Source organism: Lampetra fluviatilis, chromosome 33 (assembly GCF_964198595.1).
Source record: "Lampetra fluviatilis chromosome 33, kcLamFluv1.1, whole genome shotgun sequence".
Classification (NCBI taxonomy): domain Eukaryota; kingdom Metazoa; phylum Chordata; class Hyperoartia; order Petromyzontiformes; family Petromyzontidae; genus Lampetra; species Lampetra fluviatilis.
The window spans coordinates 6,719,174-6,738,966 of NC_136307.1; the positions used below are offsets into that span (position 1 = coordinate 6,719,174).

Consider the following 19,793-nt stretch of genomic DNA (forward strand, 5'->3'; position numbering starts at 1 on the left):
GGTCACAGCAAGAAGGCCCTGGATTTGATTCCCGACTCGGGTGCCTTTTCCTTGTGGAGTCGGTATGCTCTCCCCTATGTCTGCATGGGTTCACTGGTTTCCTCGCATATTTAAGAAAAAAACCCCCACGTCGTTGGGCTATCATTTGTGGTCAGGTCGCTTCTGAAAAAGCGCGAGATAGTTCAGTGGGCCTTACTTGGCAAAAAAAAAAGTTGTTTTAATAGTTTAGTTTATTACTATGAAATCATCTGGAAAAAAAGCGGACTTGTCCATATACAAATCCAAAACATGAAATCCGAAACGCGCCCCTCGTTTACACAAATATACAGGATTAGCACTTTTCATGCAAGCCTATTAAGACCGGCATGACAGACAGGCAGTGTCCCAGTGAGGACCATATACTCCTAACCACTTTTTCTCTCCAATATTGATGTAATAATGTACATGCGCACACGGTAACAAGTATTCACTGTTGGCTCAACCGACCTAGTGGACTGGCCTGGACCCAAAGGTTCGATACTAATTGACATCGTTGTTTTGTAAACATCAGCACTGGGGAAACAAAGGCGGGTAGGTGGTGCTGGCTACCCACCCCTTCATGTGCCATGCTGGCATTAATCGGTGTTCAGTAACACATCACTTTTGCCAACAGTATGTTAAAGGCTTAATGGGGGATCTGTGTCTTTTGTTTGTGGTGTGTGTGTGAGCTTTACCCTGCCAGGCCAGCATCTAACATCAGTTTCGTGTGAAATATGAACCAGGAGTGAGCCTCACCTAGGTAGACTCAGACTTAAATCAGGTTTCTGATGCAGTGCATTCAATAATAGCACTGCGGACAACAAAGGCAGCCACAATACTTGGTGTTGCCCTCCCACTCCCCACTGCCCCCCCTCCCCCATACTCGTCTTAGTAAGAAGTCACTTAAAAGGCGCTTCCTAAGAGCTCACCAACAGCACTTGCCCTCGTAATCAATGATGACTCGATTGGGGGAGCGTTGCCGACGATTTGCCTTGCGCTCTTCATTTGCAAATGGACGAGGTTTCCTTTGAGATGGGAGTCCTCACGGGCAAGGGAGAAACGAAGACAACGACGGCGCTTCCACCAATTGCAATCAATTCGAATCGGCCACTCCGTTGATTATTGCGCAACGCCTGCACAGCTCGCAGCCGCTGGCGTGTGGCTGCAGCGAGCAGCGGTGGTGGCCATATGCATCAGTAAACCAAGTAAAAGGACAGGGCCCTTGATTTACGTCAATATATGGGGGTGCATCCAAATTATCAGCTCAAACCCTAATAGAAATCTCACCTCAATTACAGTTTCATCTCTACCTTGTCTGTGTCTCAACGTCTTTCATTATTATCACACCTCGACAAGTAATTTTTATCGAAATTTTTCTCATCTCGGAACATCTATATCTCTAAAACGACATCCCTTCCATCATCTCGTTATGCAAGTTCCTATGACAAGACTTCACATTTCGCTCTGGATAGGTCTTGGGCGTTGAGGTGATAAAATACGGAATGCTGGGCTCGCCTATCATGGTTAGTTCGTTGGCCCCGGAAAGGACCTCTGGCAGAGGTCGCAATCGGGTACCCAATACCCGTACCCTACCCGAAACCCGGCCGGGTACGAGTACCCGTTTGCGACCCTGGTGCGGCCGGGTACGGGAAAGAGTAGGCCGTGAGTCACTAGTGAGTCACCGTTTGTAACTCATTTCCCAACGTCTTGTCTCTTCTCACAATTCAAGTTCTTAGAATCAACCCACCCGCGTCTGCAACATGGCTTCATCCCAGAGGTCGCAATCGGGTACCCGTACCGGGTAGGGTACGGGTACGTGTACCCGTTTGCGACCCTGGTGCGGCCGGGTACGGGTAAGGAATCAAAACCCGTTTGCGACCTCTGACCTCTGGTAGACATGTTTGTGCTTCCATGCTTTTCAGACCGGGAGGGCATTTTCGAGCGTTCAGTCGACTTTCTTGATGACATCGGCTGGCAAGTTCACGGTGGACGAGCAAGCACAGGGTAGACCTGTGAGACCCTCACAATACCCACGTGTACGAGTTTATAAATTGAAAGGGGTAGGGAGGGGAGCACCCCAAAAATATTTTCTGTTTAGGGCCCCCCGATGAGCCATCATCACCTCTGGGGCCGCTGGCAATCGCTTACGGACATCAATCCACATTTCGTAGGTGCGATGGAAAAAGCTCACCCTGCAACAAATGTTCCAAAGCTCTGCAAGGTCGATGAGGCACCTTGAAACGTTTGAGAAAAGGCGTCGTGAAAACGATGGCTCTTTACACGAGCACTTTGCAGAGCGCTGCTCACCCTGTGATTGCACGGACAGACCGAGTGATGGGTCACATCAATTTTTCTGAATGTGTCTTTCCCTCTCCCCCCACCCCACCTTGGTAGAGCAATTATCGCAAATTGGGCGTTTGGCCTTTACCGACCTTGCCAGTCGCCTGTCGGAAAGTTTGCAGTTACAGTACACGGCGAAAGTTCGTTTCCCGCCTCGTTCACTGGGTGCTTTTACATAAACATGGGAGGACATTGTTTTGAGCATGTGCCTGTGGTGACGGCATCATCCGGGATGGACCCCGTCTGGTTAGATTTCACAAGCGCGGCAGGATTTCCAGCCTGGTTGACTACCACGCACGAACATGTTGCTATAGGCTGCTGTTGTAGGGCTAGGATGTGTACAGCAAAGGGCAGTACAGAACTCCATTGAACTATACAAGATTTTCACATCCATGCCTCCACTGCCACCTTTAGCAACCCGCACCAACCAGCGTGGTGAAGTATGGTCAAACAATCCCCACGGTCCCGTATGGTGAAGACAGCGCTGCGTCCTCTGATGTGCTGACACTAGGGCTGGCTCGCGTAAGGCCAGAAGGCCAGTCGACCATTGGCGCTAAAACATTGTATTTCTTGTATGTGGAGAGAGAGAGAGAAAATAATGTTTACTTATTACCCATAGTGCTCCCCATCAACACTTAAAAGTTAAAGGTCCAACCCCGCAATTGCTTGCTCTCAACACTGCCTGCAGAAGGGCCTCTGAGTTGCTGGCAGAAGGGTCTCTCTCCTGAGGAGGGCGTTTGACAGACTCTCCCAAGCTGGCCAGACATCGTGGACAAGAAGATGCAGTGTGCATTTTAGTCTCCAATAGGTTGTCAAAGAAGGCTGCAGAGCCATGTGACTGACAGGTGTCATGGGAGATGGGCATGACCTCTGACCTCAGACCGCACTGGCTTCTTTGTCTGTTTGGAAAAGTTGTTTGCTGGTCTTGCTGTAGACTCGATGTTTGCCCTGTTGCTTTACTCGAAACTGCATTCTTTCGTTATTAAATCTAAAGAGACTTGGGTGAATCTACAACGACATAACGCTCGTAAAACTCTGGCTGCATAAAAAAACCAATGGCATCTTAACACTCCATCGTTACGCTTTGTAGAAGTGTCGAAACCCAATGAGCTGGGCTTAATATATATTCAGCAAGGAACGTTGCCCGCTACAATTCTCTCTCTCTCGAGCCAACGTGAAGGGTGTTACAGCCCAGCGCACTGCAAAGAGATACAGCTCATTGTTGCAACAACGAGCTGAAATGAATGGATGGCGACGCTGTATGATTCGCAATGCACAGCAGTCGCGACTCTAAAGCAGAACGTTTAAAAAGATGCTCTCAGCGATGCGACTTGAAAATTAGGTTTCGTCAAGTCAGCAGGATGCAGTGAAGCAATCGGTGATTACATCGAATAAAGGAAAACACCATTAGCCATACCTCACGGTTCTTTGCACTGACAAAATATTAGATGTCACGTTTCACCTTCCAATTCGCTCCCCACCCACAGCGATTCCATGCCTTGTGCAATGATTCACGAGCACCGATCTACACGAGAATAAATTCCCCCCTGTGTCCTCTCTAACAGTCTGGTTTTAATTTGCGTCTCTCTTTTTTTCCTGTTCTCATTTGTACAGCTTTGTTAAGTATAACATGATCGTACCGTTTTGCATACCATTAGCAAAAAAATATCACGGGCGATCCTACACGTGCATCGTGAGCTTAAGGATCGACTTTAATCAATGCATCGGTGGACCCTTACACGCCTGTACAACGTCTTAGCATTTGTCAGTTGGAGGCAAACACGAACCGTGTAGAATAATGCAGCAGCGGTGGTGGATCGGTGGCAGAGTGGTTAGCGCACTGCGCTGTGAGCCCGGCTAGCTGAGTACGATTCCCAGGCACGGCTAACATCAGTGGCAAGTGATATAATAAACGGTGCCGCGCTCTCCCTACACCAGCAGTGGCCAGCCGGCGTCTCCCAAGCCGCACGTGGCTCTTAAATCCACCACGTGCAGCTCTATCGAAGGGGGCATCCTGCATAATGCACGGGCATAATATGACTTTGAAACCCCCCGCCCACCTCCTACGCATTTCACAAGTAGTGACTAATCCCATATCTGCATTTCCCATAAATATGCTAAATTCCTCTTGATATGCAAATTATTTTGTCAAGGCGCTCTTCCCCCTCCAACCCAGCTTAAATATACGCTGCTAAGCCTGGTGGTGTTCATTCAGACGCTGTCTTTCCGACAGACCTGTTCTTCACCTGAGGACGGCTGCTTGCGTTGTGGCCGAAACGTCGTGAGAATTATTTTATTATGTTTTATTTTTATTATTTCCCTTCTACGTGACTTTACCGAAAGAATCAAGAAGTAGAATACACTATCGCAGTAGTAGCAAAGCGATCATTAATAATGAATGTCTCCCGTGCTGTGCCGAAAACTGTCAATGTAGAACTCAAGGGGACATCTTGGTCTGTTACAGGTTGGCCACCCCCTGCCCTACATCAACCCGCACTGTCCAGCGTGGCGAATTACGGCCAAAAAGCATCTTGTCAAACACCAAACAAACTCAACATATCCATCGATATAAACTATGTATGTTTGGCAAAGTTTCGGGCAATGGCCCTTCCTCATAGCATGTTGCCAAACACATCGACAATTATATATATATATTTTTTAAGGCCACAGTATTATTGATGTTGCCAATGCAACATCAACAAATAACTTGACTAATAGAACATGGGGTGGCCTTCATGCGGCTGCAATGATAGACAAAGGGCTGTAACGCAGTGGTAATAAAGGTATATTATCATCCCTTTTTAAATAGAGTAAGTTTATTTATATAAAATTGCCACCATGCCAAGTGATAACGTCTTGCAGCAACATCAGCCCGGAGAAAGAAATTGAACTCAGCATTTGAATGTTTAACTTGGGTGAGTGTCCTACAAGAAACTTTGTGGAAATGAAAAAACTCCATGCAACACAAAAAACAATCACACAAAGAGCATACACAATGGCACGCTCTTGGTGATAATAATGTCTTGCTGCCATGTATAGCCAAAGATGTTGCAGAACATTGAGCATATTTAATCATATTCCGAGACAGAAAAATCTAAATAATACATTTCATTGAACCAGCATACAGCCGTGTACATGTGCATATTATTTACAAAAGTGACGGCAAAGATGGCAGACATCAATTAGGTTCTGCATAAACCTTACACAATCAGTACGCATAACTAATTCTCACCAGAATAATTTCTTACCAGAATAATATATCATTTGAGGGTTTACTAATAGGGTTTTCCCCTTTTTTTTCTGGCAACAAAACTGACACCTTTTGCAAAGAATCATGCTTACATTAACCACAATACTTGCAGTCAAATGCAAACAAAAAACAATACTCTGATAATTTATGCATTGTCTTTGAAACTGATTGGTCTACACCAGATACTATTAGTATATTTTGGTACTGGCAAAGGAGGTCACATTTGAGGGTTGTCCCGTACAAACCTGCACATATATATACCCAACATACACCCATGCAAGCTTCATCGGCACACTTAACAATTCCCTTTGTGATAACATTTGATAACATTTTATTCCACTGCATCCCCATCCCCTTTGTCATCCGTGTTCCAAAAATAAAATCGATGTTCGGCAACTGCGCAGCCGCTTGTCCCGGCCCACACGCCTGGCACGATCCTTGCCACTGGACGTCCGAGTCGCTGGGGCAAAATTCGAATCGGAATGATTTATTTGTACTGGAAGAATCCGATGAGCTATAAAGCTCCTTTTCACAGATGTCCAGTAGGGGAACTGGGTCAACAATAGGAGTGCAAAGTATAGGAAATGTAAGCAAATTACAAAAAAATACAAAGCAAACTAAACAATTTTTTTTATTTTACCAGGTAAAGCCCACAGAGCAATAGGCCTCTTTTTCAGACGCAACCTAGCCACAAATGATATCTCAGCCAAGTGGCTTATCACGTGAAACTTTATAGCAGCCAAATAACCTTAATAATCTGGCGTCATTCCAAGACTCGCACCTCCTCATCTCGCCATGAGCCATAAGCGATATTACATCTCATTCTCACTGCAACGGACGAATGCCTAACACTGAAAGTGTTTGTCGTTTGTTCAGGACCCTTGTGATGGCTTGCCATGTGACGGCACTATCGAGGTTGTTGTTAGAATTATTGTTGTACTTATCATCCACTGAATCTGGCTACTCTCAATGAAAGTGCACTTTTTATCAAGTCGATTCTGTGTGTTATCGAATATCTCCGGCACACGTCCCTAATTTAAAACATTGTAACAACTTGAATCTAATTTCTTCCCACATAAACTCTTCTGAAATGTGTTTACAGTATTTACATTGTGTTTTTCAATGGTGTTTGACATTCGCTGTAAAATATCAATGTATAAAAGAAACCCAACCAGCGGCGAATTCCCTCGTAACTTAAAATAAAACACTTGAATTAATACGTTTGCCAGAAAATATGAAACTACAGCGATTATTAGCGACATATTGAGTCAATGACCCAAGTTACCAAGAATGGGGGCGATCACGTCAGATCTCGAAAGTTAAACAGGATTTGAGCCTCAGTGCCTGATTGGGCGACCGCAGTGCGTAAAGTCAGGTGCCATAGGCATTCTGGGCAGTAGAGGGCAGTGCAGAGAAACCCATTTTACTTCTGAACTCCACCAACCTGTTCCAATCCCCCCTGACTAGCTTGGTAAATCTTCTTGGTTCTTTCGGTAAAGTCACGTAGAAGGGAAATAATAAAATTAAAAAAATTAAAAAATTAAAATAATTATCACGACGTTTCGGCCACAACGCAAGCAGCCGTCCTCAGGTGAAGACCAGGTCTGTCGGGGAGACGCTGTCTTATTTTATTATGTTTTATTTTTATTATTTTATTATTTCCCTTCTACGTGACTTTACCGAAAGAACCAAGAAGATGAATCTCTGCAGTCACGAAAGCTTTAAATCGAAATTTAGCTTGGTAAAGTACGGTCAAATATGCCTCGTGGCCCGCAAGGCGTGGGGAAGACCTCATCCGGCAGTGGATTCACAAAACAGGCTCTATCTACATGGTAGGGCTACGTTAAACTTGTATCATGGCCTTGATGTCTTAAAAATATAGCTGGGTACATTAAAATGTATTTTGCATCGTTATACAATGAACCCTCGGCTAGACTCGAACAAGAATCATCGTTCGACTACTCACAGAGGGCCCTCCTGGAATTGCAAACATATCACGGGGGTTTGCCTTCACCGCTACATAATATAGGGCCGAGGTTGAATTGCAATGACAAATCTCGAATAGAAAGGTACGTGCCCTGATTGTTAGACTACTGAACCATTTCCAGAAAAAATAAATACCTATCGACAATCCCATTTGCACAGCAAAGCAGACATTTTAATTAATGCAGAAGTCATGACCACCTTAATGCTATGGGTCGGAGCACTAATCCGACGCCGCTAAGATCCTGGGCTCGAATCTGCGTTTCAGCCACCTGTGGTTAAACCAGGTTCTCAGGTACAGTCAGTTGAAGGTCCCAACCTGATCGCAGACGACTGCACCAGGAACCCAATTATGATTAGCATTTCCAAATACAACACAGCGATTTGTGTGGCAGGAAAGTGAAGCTTCCCATGGCTGTAAATGCGAGGTCGTTTGAAAGGATCTTCAGGAGTAGTTCTGACATCCCCTTCCACGGACCATTCTCTCACGCAAGAGGACGGGCGCTCATTCTACGAGGAGTCCAAGTGGACGCTTGCTTCGTCTCATTACACGACACTGCAGAATAGCGCGATTGGAATAGAAATTTAGCTGGGGAAAGCACGACACTTATTAAAATCTATTGCATATGTGAACAATACAGAACAAAAATATTTGGTTTTAGAAAAAGTGATAAACTGCGTGCAATGAATAAACACGGTGGTGGATGTATGTTCAGTGCCGGCTCTAATTGAATTTGGCCACTCATGCAACACACAACAGCGTAACCAGAGAAGAGCGAGTCGAGGTAATGATGCTGCTGCTGTCTCCTCCGATCCAATAATGAGATATGGCGTAATAAACGGGCCGTGCAAATGGCTACATTTGTCTGTCAGCTTGACCGCGTGCGCGCGTGCACAGCTCCGGAACGCAGATGCACTTCCCTGGGAGGTGCTCGCCCACAAGTCCGGTCGTGCCGTGCCACCGCGTGCCATCGCGTACCATGCAACCACGTGCCACCACGTATTGTACCACCGCGTGCCACCGTGCCACCGCGTGCCACCGTGCCACCGCGTGCCACCGTGCCACCGCGTGCCACCGTGCCACCGCGTGCCACCGTGCCACCGCGTGCCACCGTGCCACCGTGCCACCACGTACCGTGCCACCGCGTGCCACCGTGCCACCACGCACCGTGCCACCGCGTGCCACCGTGCCACCGCATGCCGTGCCACCGCGTGCCACCGTGCCACCGCGTGCCACCGTGCCACCACGCACCGTGCCACCGCGTGCCACCGTGCCACCACGCACCGTGCCACCGCGTGCCACCGTGCCACCGCGTGCCACCGTGCCACCACGCATCGTGCCACCGCGTGCCACCGTGCCACCGCGTGCCACCGTGCCACCACGCACCGTGCCACCGCCTGCCATCGCGTACCATGCTACCACGTGCCACCACGTATCGTGCCACCATGCACCGTGCCACCGCGTGCCACCGCGCCCCACCGTGCCACCGCGTGCCACCGTGTGCTTTGAGGCATCTCAGCTACGGCTTAAAATCCCCTCCAGTGATCTCTGGTCCGCACAGTAGAGGGCAGCACTCACCCACCCGCTCTGCATACAGGAAGTAATGTTTGTGGCATGACAACCCAAGCAATATTTGAATTCTCAGAGCTGGAATGGTACATCTAAATGAAGTGTGGAACGATGTTTAATTTGGGCAGGTACTTTGGCGACCAGGGGCTGAGACCATCAACTCATTACTCATTGAAGCCCAGGGTGTCAGTGGTGCCAGCCCAGTGCTCCAACGCCTTAAATCACCCCAGCCACCTCAATAAGGGGATACTTAGAGGCCAACAAACCGCATGAGCAAGTCGCGTTTTTACGAAATATTCCTCTACCATTAAACCTCAACGGTGATTGATTAACTCGGCACAACTTTGAATTGCTCTTGGCTTCCTCTCTGCTATGTTTAGCCACCTCTGAAGTGTGATCCAGTTATTTTACAACACAATTATGGTGGGTGAAGGGAACTGATAATACATTTTTTTTTTGCAACACGGTTAATTTAAAAGAGACTCGCTTCACTGTAATCAAACACTGGGGATTCTGGAGCAAATGCTGGCTGAGTAGACTGAACACAATGCATGCATTATAGAGGATACATAGATCAATTAAAGAAGCAAGGAAGCCATTCTGGGGTGCTTGAGATGTGAATTGCACTACTCTTGGGCTCTTCAACAAGTAGTCTCAGTTGTCTTTCGGAGCTTTTGCCATTTATACATTGGTCTGGTGAGACGTAGGCAACTTACAGTGACCCACAGTTCTAAAATATACCTGTTGTGAATGTTTTTTTTCTTCCTGATAATATCGTAATAATCAGTAGTGGTAGTAGGTTAATAAAGTGATCAAACTGTACACACAATACAAACAAGACGGTAAAAACAAAGAGATGAAAAGTAATCCATTCTTGAATCGACTAACAGCGATCAATGCCTGTTTAGAGCCTTGAGGCAGTGATGAAAATTCAACATTTATATGGCCGAGCTATTTGACTTCCTCGCTGAGCGCTTGTTATTTTTATCAACCGAATGTGGACGATGACCTTAGCCGACCCTCGACCAGGATTTGCACTCTCGCAACCTTCCAACCACGTGCCATGCACTCGATAGCCACACCTCGTGGCCAGATACAGATCATCGTCAGCCAGAGCTAAATGCTGTGGACGCCTGGATGAGTCACTGTGATTGATGAACCAAGTATGATTAGGATTTTTCGATAGATTTTTTTTATTAAGTTAATCGCACAACCACGGCGCCAATCTCTCACGAGACTGAAAAACGCACAGCAACTACATTCCCCGTGACAGGAGAAATCCATTCCACGTATTTCCAGCGCGCATCCTTGACGTCTGCGGAACCCTGCAATTGCTCACTCACGCCACCGCTGGCGGAAGAGCCTCCACTCGGGAGCCCCTCTGGAGGGCAATTTGGGGGCCGTCCATAAATGACGTCACGCGATTTTGGACGATTTTTGACCCCCCCCCCCCCTTCGTCACACGGCGTCACAAAAAGTCAGACCCCCCCCTCAATGTGACGTCACAAAGCTCTGCCCCCCCCCCCCAAAATAAAACATGCTTCAAATCGCTTTAAACTATTGTCATTGTAGTGCGTGTTTAATGTGGCGCTCTCTGATGCTGTAGGAGAACACATTTATTAAAACGTCTATTTAATTAAGTAGAACGTGTTGTCTATATTAATTTAAAGTTGCGCATTTTGACGTGACGTCACATTTCTCAAACCCCCCCCCCCCCGTCACACATAGTCACAAATGTCTGACCCCCCCCCCCCCAGGTGCGTGACATAATATATGGACGGCCCCTTGGTCTACTCTTCCACGCTGCTCAGACGTCTTGAAAACGGTGGGAGTGCCCACGTTTTACCCCACCAAATGAGGCCTGCTGTCCGACTGACTGTGGTGAACTTATCGATACTGCTGGGTGGACCGGTGACGGGAAGATTTTTTTAAAGGACTATCCTGGTATGAATTGCTCGTTAGCATGTTAAAGATTTTGTTACAACAAAATAAAAATAAAACAAAAAAAATCACGACATTTTTTACCTACGTGACTTTACCGAAAGAACTAAGAGTATGAATCCTTGCAGTCACGAAAGCTTCAAATCTAGAATACAACAAAATAACTTTTTTTCATTGTCATTGATGTGTCCATATACTTAAGCAAGCAGCGGCACAGTGGTATGGCGGAGAGCCCACTGCGCTATAAACCCTGGCCATCTGAGTTCGATTCCCGGCCACGGCTAACGTCACGGGTGAGTGATTAATAAACTGGTCTCGGGCTCTCCTTGACCATCGCACATTGACCAGCGCCGTGAAGTATGGTCAAACAACTCCCATACTGGCATTGTGTGGGGGGAGGCTTTAATCCAGCAATTTATTGACAAAGGTTTGCAAATTAAACTATTATACTCTTACTTTAGCAAGCACTCTAATCGAGATAAATTGCCCCCTTCTCAAAAGAGTAAAGGGATGTAAACTATTTTATGAGAAATGGGGAAGCACTTCTCAATTGGCAGCATTGGAGCCGGTGGTGGAAATTCCACGTTCACATGGTGAAGGTCAGTCTTTCTAACTGTCCTTGACTTCCCACACAGCGGTACTTACTTTATAAATTATCCAGCCAAGGAATGCTACGTTGTGTCAACTCATGGAGACTACAAAGCCTTAACCCAGAGATGGACTGCAGTATGCGCTTAATGCACTTTCTAAAATCAATCGTTTTGTACTTTACTCTTCGTGTTAACACCGCTTTCAAACAACACAGACAGAGGAGGGCAGTTGTAAAAAAAAAAAACAGATATTACCACTGGCCTGTGAACATCCCAGAAGGCCCTCTCTTGGCTCTCGGTGATTTTCTTCTCGACCTTTTCACGTTTACGATCAATCCTGGGAAATATCAAAACGAGAAACAAAATCATTGCCAGAAACCGATGCAGGCACACACACAGAAAGACACAGCTCCAATATTCAGTCTCTATTTTGGCTGCAAGAACAAGAGCTGTTAGTGAGTACCGTTGAGGTTCGCACTGCAAGAGTTTATTTTGTCTAACTAGGTAAGAGTGACCTTTGGGAATTAGTCTGCCGGTAGGGTACAACGATGGCTGTGTATTACTCCACTTGAGTATGTATGTATGTTGAACTTCTTTCGCACTGGACATAGCCAACCATGCTAATCAGAGACGTGGGCATAATTTTGCGGGTTCTTTTCGAATTTGTAGAAATTAGACCTTCGTGCCAGCACACAATGGCATACTATTGAGAATGGCACACAGGAGAACCTTTAACGTCCACTTTGGTACTATTACGGTCACTACACCCGCAGCAATAACCAGGGCGGCATGGGCCCTGTTGCGTGTGTCTTCCCCTACCTTCCCTTGTCTGTGTATGTACATGGAGGGTACTTGTCTGTGTATGTACAAAATCGATTACATAACTCGACCAACACCAAAGATGATGATGATGATGTCATATAATTGCCCTTCCGTCAATTACTTTCGAAAACACCTTACTGGTAAGTGGTAATTTAATCGATGACCGGTATTTATTTACAATTGTAACGACTCAGTGCCATGTTTCATTAACGTTTTGTGCGGGAAATGGAAAATATTAGCAAACGATCATCACGATGCGACGATATTTTTTTGTGCGAAAGGGACGATGCGATGATTGCACTGGTCAACAAAAAACACATTTTTTTCTGGCCTGGACTTTTGCAGCTGTTTTAGACTAATTTCAGGGTGCTGATTCCAAATCTGAACTCAGATTTGCTCTATCACATCTCATTTTATGCTATCGGCATACCCCATTTTCATTGATTTTACCCGAAATTAACTCTGTCACTTATGATTGCAAGTTGTTGCGAGTCAGTGACTGCTTTAGTGTTAAAATATGGTGCTGTATTTTTAGGATAGTGTGTTTATAGTATCATTTTATGTAGATATCCACATTCATTTAATATTTTTCTTCTGCAGTTTTTATTGAAAATGCAATATTTGATATCTCAAACACCTGATGTGATAGACACAAACTGATACCAGATTTGGAATCGGCACCCCAAAATTACATTAAACCCGTTGGAATGCCAGAAAAAGTGTTTGACCAGTGTTATCGTGTCTCTCGCACGATGTGACGCAGTGCCTCGGCGACCCGAGCGGGCACACAACACGACACGCCCAGCCCCACAGATGAAATTTGTTTAGGGTCTTAAGCAGCTTCATACATCTGGCGCTTTGTAGCCAGATAGCGCTAAGGGAGCCAATTAAAGCCGCCTTCGTACATTGTAAACACAGCGCAGATCTAATGAGCACGACCACAATACCCCGTTAAGGAGGGGAGCAAAAACCCGTGAACCATTCCCCTCCCACCCCGTTCCCTCGTCGCCGCCAAGGTCAAATGGGATGGCTTTTTCAATGAATCTACTTTTAGCTTAAAATAAATAGGACAGGGGATTGGTGTCGATTCTGTCTAAGTTCAAGATATCATTTTCTGTGACGGCCAAACACGAGGCACAGCGACGATGCCATATTACTCGGGCCTTTTTTTTAAGCTTTCATCCTTTCAGCAATTGATGTTGAATTATCATGGAAAGATATAAGAATGGTGCAATCCCCCCCCCCCCCCGCCAATTGCGATTGATCCAAATGCAACGCACGGAGTGTTTTTTTAGGGCATTCACGGACGTGCATGATGCCCCACTCACTTTACCAGCGCATGCAATGAATTCGACGTTCATTTAATATAACCCAAATGCTGTACTGAACACGACGTACCCAATTTGTTTGATATAACAAAAGAAAAATGCTGCATCAGAATCCGGTATGGATAAATTGCTCATATGTTTACGTACTATATAGGAAGCTTCGAGCATTTCAGTGTGGGTGCATGAGGAAGATGCCAGGACTTCTCTGCCAGGCTAAGCAACGGAAGATCACAATTGAATAGAACGTGGGGAGACAAACGTTGCAGGTGCAATCGGGAAGGACGTGCGGCGAATGGTGGGACGCGTGTTGCGGAGGACGGAGGAGGGCGCGTTTCCGATGCAGGCTTTCAAGTGGCAGCTAGAGGTCAGCAGCCAAGGTGAAGACGAAAATGCAGGCGTGGGGGAGGGAGTCTAGAGCCCCTGGTAATCTTAGCCGCACTAATCAGGTACTAAGAGGGCAATGCTTTTTGACCTGGTGGTAGTACTGTGTTTCTAATTTTAGCGTGATCAGTCACTTCTGTCCCTGCAGGGGGGGGGGGGGGGGCCCTTTGCAGTGATAGATGTGACCAACAAAGTGAGTGCTCGTGTGTGGCCCACCAAAGGTATCTGAAAGTCCTACTTTGGCCTTCAGTATATATATCTGAAAGTCCTACTTTGGCCTTCAGTATGTATATCTGAAAGTCCTACTTTGCTCTCAGTATATGTATCTGAAAGTCCTACTTTGACCCTCAGTATATATATCTGAAAGTGCTACTTTGGCCCTCGGTATATATAAAAAAGGTTCCTCACACCTCACCTAAAGCCGGGTGGACACTGTACGGGTGGACCTTTGAAATCAGATGTCGACTTGCACCAGCTGATTGAAGGGGCCAATGACAAGGTGGGGGGGGGGGGGCATAATCACGTGCTCCTCTAGTAGGTTGTTAGAGTCACTACGTGGCGATATACCGAGCCATAAACTTGGGGTTAACATTGGCACTAGTCATTGGGATGATATAACGACACGAATAAGTGAGTTTGGTCCTGATTGAAGAGTGAAGGGATCGATGCAAACTTCCCCCAAGAACAAAGTTCTACACAATTAGAATGGCACATCAAATACCCTTCCCACGTGTCGTGGTACACGTGTCGTGGTACACGTGTCGTGGTACACGTGTCATGGTCCACGTGTCCTCACGGTTCATAACCGGCCACTGGTCCAAACTCAGGAGAGCAACAATTGACTCCTTCTCCACCAGAAATTTGATGAATCGTTGTCAGTCGCGGTCGCATCGCGATTCCACAATCAACTCTTTTTCAAACTGTGTTGAATGTAGTAGCGGCCACTAGTGGCTGCTGGAGCCAACGTGAATCCAGGCTTGGGTTTCTCGAGGCCAGCCCCTTGGCCTCCAGACCAGCTCAAGGACATTTTCTCTCCTGGCCCTGGCCCTGAGGTGCAGTGGTTGGTGGATAAAATAGCGGTGAGTGGAGCTTGCAAAGTAGATTTGTGTGACCTAAGGGGAGATTTCACCCGAGGAAGTTTATTTAACTTAGCCGGAGGCCTTGAATCCAAGACTGCATGAACACCATTACGTATAACATATATGAATTGAGAAACATTGATTCTTGCGTGGCCCTACGAATTAGCTGCGAGCTTACGAATCGACGTTTGTCAATGGGACGATGCATGCTAATTGGAGGTGCAGCGAATCCACTAAACACGACTACGGCACATTAACCACAATAACAAAAACAATGCGATTTTTTTACTCAAATTATGACAATTCACTGAATTGTAAGGGTTTCAATCAATACGGTACTAATAGTCACGATGTATAAATTGACAATGTTTAAAACGTTCCTCAAAAGCAATTTGGCGGAATAGTTTTTTACGCCCCATATAATTATAATATTATTAAAATCGCAATCCCCTTGTCAATCCACTGCTGGACGAATGTCTTCCCATGCCGCGTCGATCACAGGCAGGGGTTGTATGACCATACTTCACCACGCTGGTCAGTGTGGGTTAGCCTCAGGATTGGTTACAGATATCATGGCCGGTAATTGAACACGGGTCGCAGTAGCACCACACCGCCCCTTATGTTTCATACGAACTGAATGAACATTTTAAGCAAAATATATTTAATGTATAAATAGTTGTGTTTTTACGAACTGCAATACGAGTCTTTTTTTGTTTGCACCTGGATTCTTTCCCGGAATGTTCACCAGCTCGTGCACCACGCTGTTTAATGGCTCCTTCATTGTTCATATTTACCTTCTCCTATCCACGCCAATTACGGGAGAAAGAAACTGTTTGTTGGTTCATGCGATTTGCATAGAGGGCGCTGCAAATAAAACGCTGCCAGGATGCAAATTGAGCATGCACTTACTTGGCCTGCGCCTCGGACTGCATCACAATGAACTCCCACTTGCGCGCAAACGCCTGCTGAAGCCTCACCAGGCTCTCCTGCAACAGCAAGCAGCACACATCCCGAGGGGTTATCCATCGCTGTCCTATACAGGCAGCGGAACATTCGCGGGTGAAAACACAGCCCTTTCAATTGCTTGCGCGCGCAACTGCTGGTGGAAGTCCCTCCACTTGAGAGCCCCTCTCGAGGATATTTTGGCCAACAGACCCGGCGTCTAAGAAGAGTTGGGAGTACCCGCACTTGACCCCGACACAAGTGACCTATTTTATACCTCTGGGTGGACAGAGGCAGGCGGATTTAAGGAACGCACCCATCCAGCGTGGGAATCTCTCAAGATTTGTAGCCAAGAATTGCGCACACGCAACGTACGCATGAGGATTGTGTGTAGGCAGAGAGGGGCCTTCAAAGCATCTCGCAACTCTGTTCAACGGCATGGAAGTTGTGTTTCAAAATTGTGTACACACTACCGAACTGGACTAAAGTGCAAGTACCTATTCATGTCTCGTAATAAATTACTCGAGTGGAACGTACGTTAGCAATCATTGTCCCTTTCTAAGAAAGACTTGAGAAAGAGTCATGAGGCTCGGTGGAGCTTTACTGGGTAAACAAGCGGAATAATGATTATAATGATGATGTCACTGACTTGACCGAAGCGATTTTCAAATATAAATAAAAACCCAGAATAACTCACGGCTTCGTAGTCTGCCAGTTCCGAGCGGGATTTGTTTTGCAATGTTCTCTTGCATAAATACACGGCTGTGGGGAAGGCAGAGGATGCGTTGACAATTAAGCAGACACGGAAAAACACACAGGCGCCACACGCGACCGCACAGAAGAATCCGCAAGCACAACACGCGACCCCCACAGGTTACCGTGGTCGTGCTACTGTAGTACGACCGTTTCAAAGACAATGCATATATGATCAGAGTACGTTTTTTGTTTGCATTCTGACCACAAATATTGTGGTTAATGCAGACATGATTCCTTGTGTAGAGGTGTTACGTACCGGGGTGTAGCAAGCCATTACGTTGGGGTGTCTACATCACGGTCCGTTCGTGGGGTGTCTACATCAACGTCCGCATATAGCCCCGCCCCTCGGGGGGCAGTTGGGTATATAAGGCGGTGCGCGAGAGAGCTCGAGGCAGTCGTTGGAGCAGAAGAGCCAGTAAAGACTGAAGACCAGCTAGCCAGCCCTGGGACTACCCTGACTCGCTGCTCTTGTAAGAGCCGAGCAGGGCAAGCCAGGGGCGACCTCAGAGCAGCGAGGTCTGTGTCCTTGTGAGGGCCAGGCTCGTGTGGCTGAGGGTCGGACCTGAGCCGAAGCTGGGCCAGGTGAGTTAGCCTCTACAGGATGGTCTGGGTTAGAGGAGTGTAGGAGCTAACGGGGAAACGTTAGCCGAGGGACACTGCCTCGGATAGACCGGGTGAAGGGGCCGTTACCCCTTCCTGTGTTTGGGTGCGCTACGTGCTGTATAGTACCCATTTGTTAATAAATACGTGTTGCCTCCGTCAAACGTCTCCTGCGCTACTTACGCCGTTACACTTGTAAAAGGTTTCAGTTTGGTGTTTTAACATCTTAACACTTGTTTTGTTGCCAGACAAAAGGGGAAAAACCTATTATCATATTTTGGTACTGGCAAAGGAGGTCCCATGATGTAGATGCTCGCCCCGAACCCTCATTACTCTGATAATGCTCGTTTTTGTGCTGTGTACGCCTTTTTGCGTCCTTTGGTCTAACACCGTTTTGAGACTATGCAAAAAAAAGGCTGTCTCTGGTGTGACCAATCAATTTCAAAGACAATGCATATATTATGATAATTGGTTTTTTACCCTTTTATCTGGCAACAAAACTGACACCTTTTTTACAAGGAGTCATGTTTGCATAGACCGCAATACCTGTAGTCGTAATGCAAACAGAAAACATAACTCTGATAATGTATGCGCTGTCCTTGAAGTTGATTGGTCCACACCCGAGACAGCTTTCCTTAGAGCCTAGTCTCACATGGTGTTGGACCAAATGACGCCAAAAGGCGCACACCTTTTGGCGTCCGACGTTTGGCCGCACGTGCTGGGAGCTTGTTTCGGGACTAAAGTGAGCACTGAGCAGTTCCCTCTCTCCCATCTCACCAGGGATGTTCACTCCCTCTCCCAAGCCTCACGCCAGTATGAATTGAAGTTTGCTTGCTCTCTCTCTCCCCCTTAGTCGCATGGATTCTTCTCCGGGGCCTCCAATGTTTCGCTCCACAATTAAAAACATGCGTTTAGAGTATTTGGCTACTATACATTTCCACGTGATGAGCCACTTTGTTGAGATATAATTTGTGGCCAGGTCGCTTCTGAAAAAGAGCTGTATAGCTCAGTGCGCCTTACCTGGTAAAATAAAAAAAAAACTTTTAAATAGTAAATAGATTATTTTGCGTTGCCGGCTGCTGTTGGTGTCGGCAGTTGTTGACTTCTATTAGTCTTAACTCTCTGACAGGCCGGTTCCCACGCTGTTTTTATTCGTCTGGAAGGAAACCGGAGCACCCGGAGAGAAAAGTGAGTAACCGCTGCTCAACTCAGTTCCTGAAGAAGCTCCCAGCGCGTGCGGCAAAACGTCGGACATGTCACCGAACAACACGCTGCACAACCCGAAGATGCTGCCACGCGGTGCAGCTGCAAGAAAAACGACGCGGTAATCCTACACGCGCGGTGAACAACCAGCGGTAAACTCCAGCATTCAGGTTTCTTTTACGCGTGTGTGCAGGGGCTGTGCGGTCGGTGACCCTCTATTCTATCCACCGCGATTATTCCCGTAAACGCACGCTGCTCGATCATCGGCACACGAATGGTACTCAATTCAAGCCGAGTCAACCTAGAAGGAGGTCACAGCCGTGCGTGAAGAATGGAAGACGGCACACAAAAGGGCATCACAACAGCACCATACTATTTGCTCCCGGTTTGCAATACACCTTGGGGGAGGGAGAGGTGAAAGATATTCCTTTGAATTCGTTAAATCGGGATGATTTGAAAAATTGACTCCGCATGCATTGCATCCAATTATAATAGCACTTCCAACATAATGTAATTCAGCACTTCCTGAGCGCCTCGACATCCTCCAGAAAAAAGGCCACATTGTCACAAAGGCAGGCAGCATGCACAGCCACACAGCGCAGATAATTAAAGGCTCGACACGAAAAAGGCAATATCCGTGACAACGGAGACCCAAATATGGAGTTGACTCGTACGGGAAATCCCGACGTTATTGTAAGTTACGCCGCGGCATTGCAGGGACCAGCGCAGGAGACTTTAAAACAAAAACGGATCTACGGCACGGTATATCGTCATGAGTGAAGATTCAAATGGTGCGTGATTTCGTGATCATAGCACACAGTACGTGTATTGGATTTTTTTTCGTCCTGTCAAATCACCCGACATGTGCCAGCCAGGCCTTCTTCAGGATGTGGTGAAGCTAAGAAAGTTCGGGCCTGGAGGATTCTCAGATGGGTGACAGCAATCGATTGCTGGGTTGCCCTTGGCGGCTGCGAGGCTCCGCGTGGTAGG

General features: G+C 46.8%; 1 protein-coding gene across 4 annotated transcripts in view; it reads right to left on the bottom strand.

Annotated features, from left to right (window-relative positions):
- Nucleotides 1–19,793, bottom strand: part of LOC144944008 (regulator of G-protein signaling 7-like) — a 126,345-nt gene that overhangs the window by 19,303 nt on the left and 87,249 nt on the right. For all 4 annotated transcript variants that reach the window (XM_078871977.1, XM_078871976.1, XM_078871978.1 and 1 more), the window contains exons 7-9: nucleotides 16,942–17,006; nucleotides 16,212–16,288; nucleotides 11,948–12,029 (exon numbers count right to left, since the gene is read on the bottom strand). In XM_078871977.1, coding sequence (XP_078728103.1) covers nucleotides 11,948–12,029; nucleotides 16,212–16,288; nucleotides 16,942–17,006 — 224 coding nt within the window. The remainder of the gene's footprint in view (nucleotides 1–11,947; nucleotides 12,030–16,211; nucleotides 16,289–16,941; nucleotides 17,007–19,793) is intronic.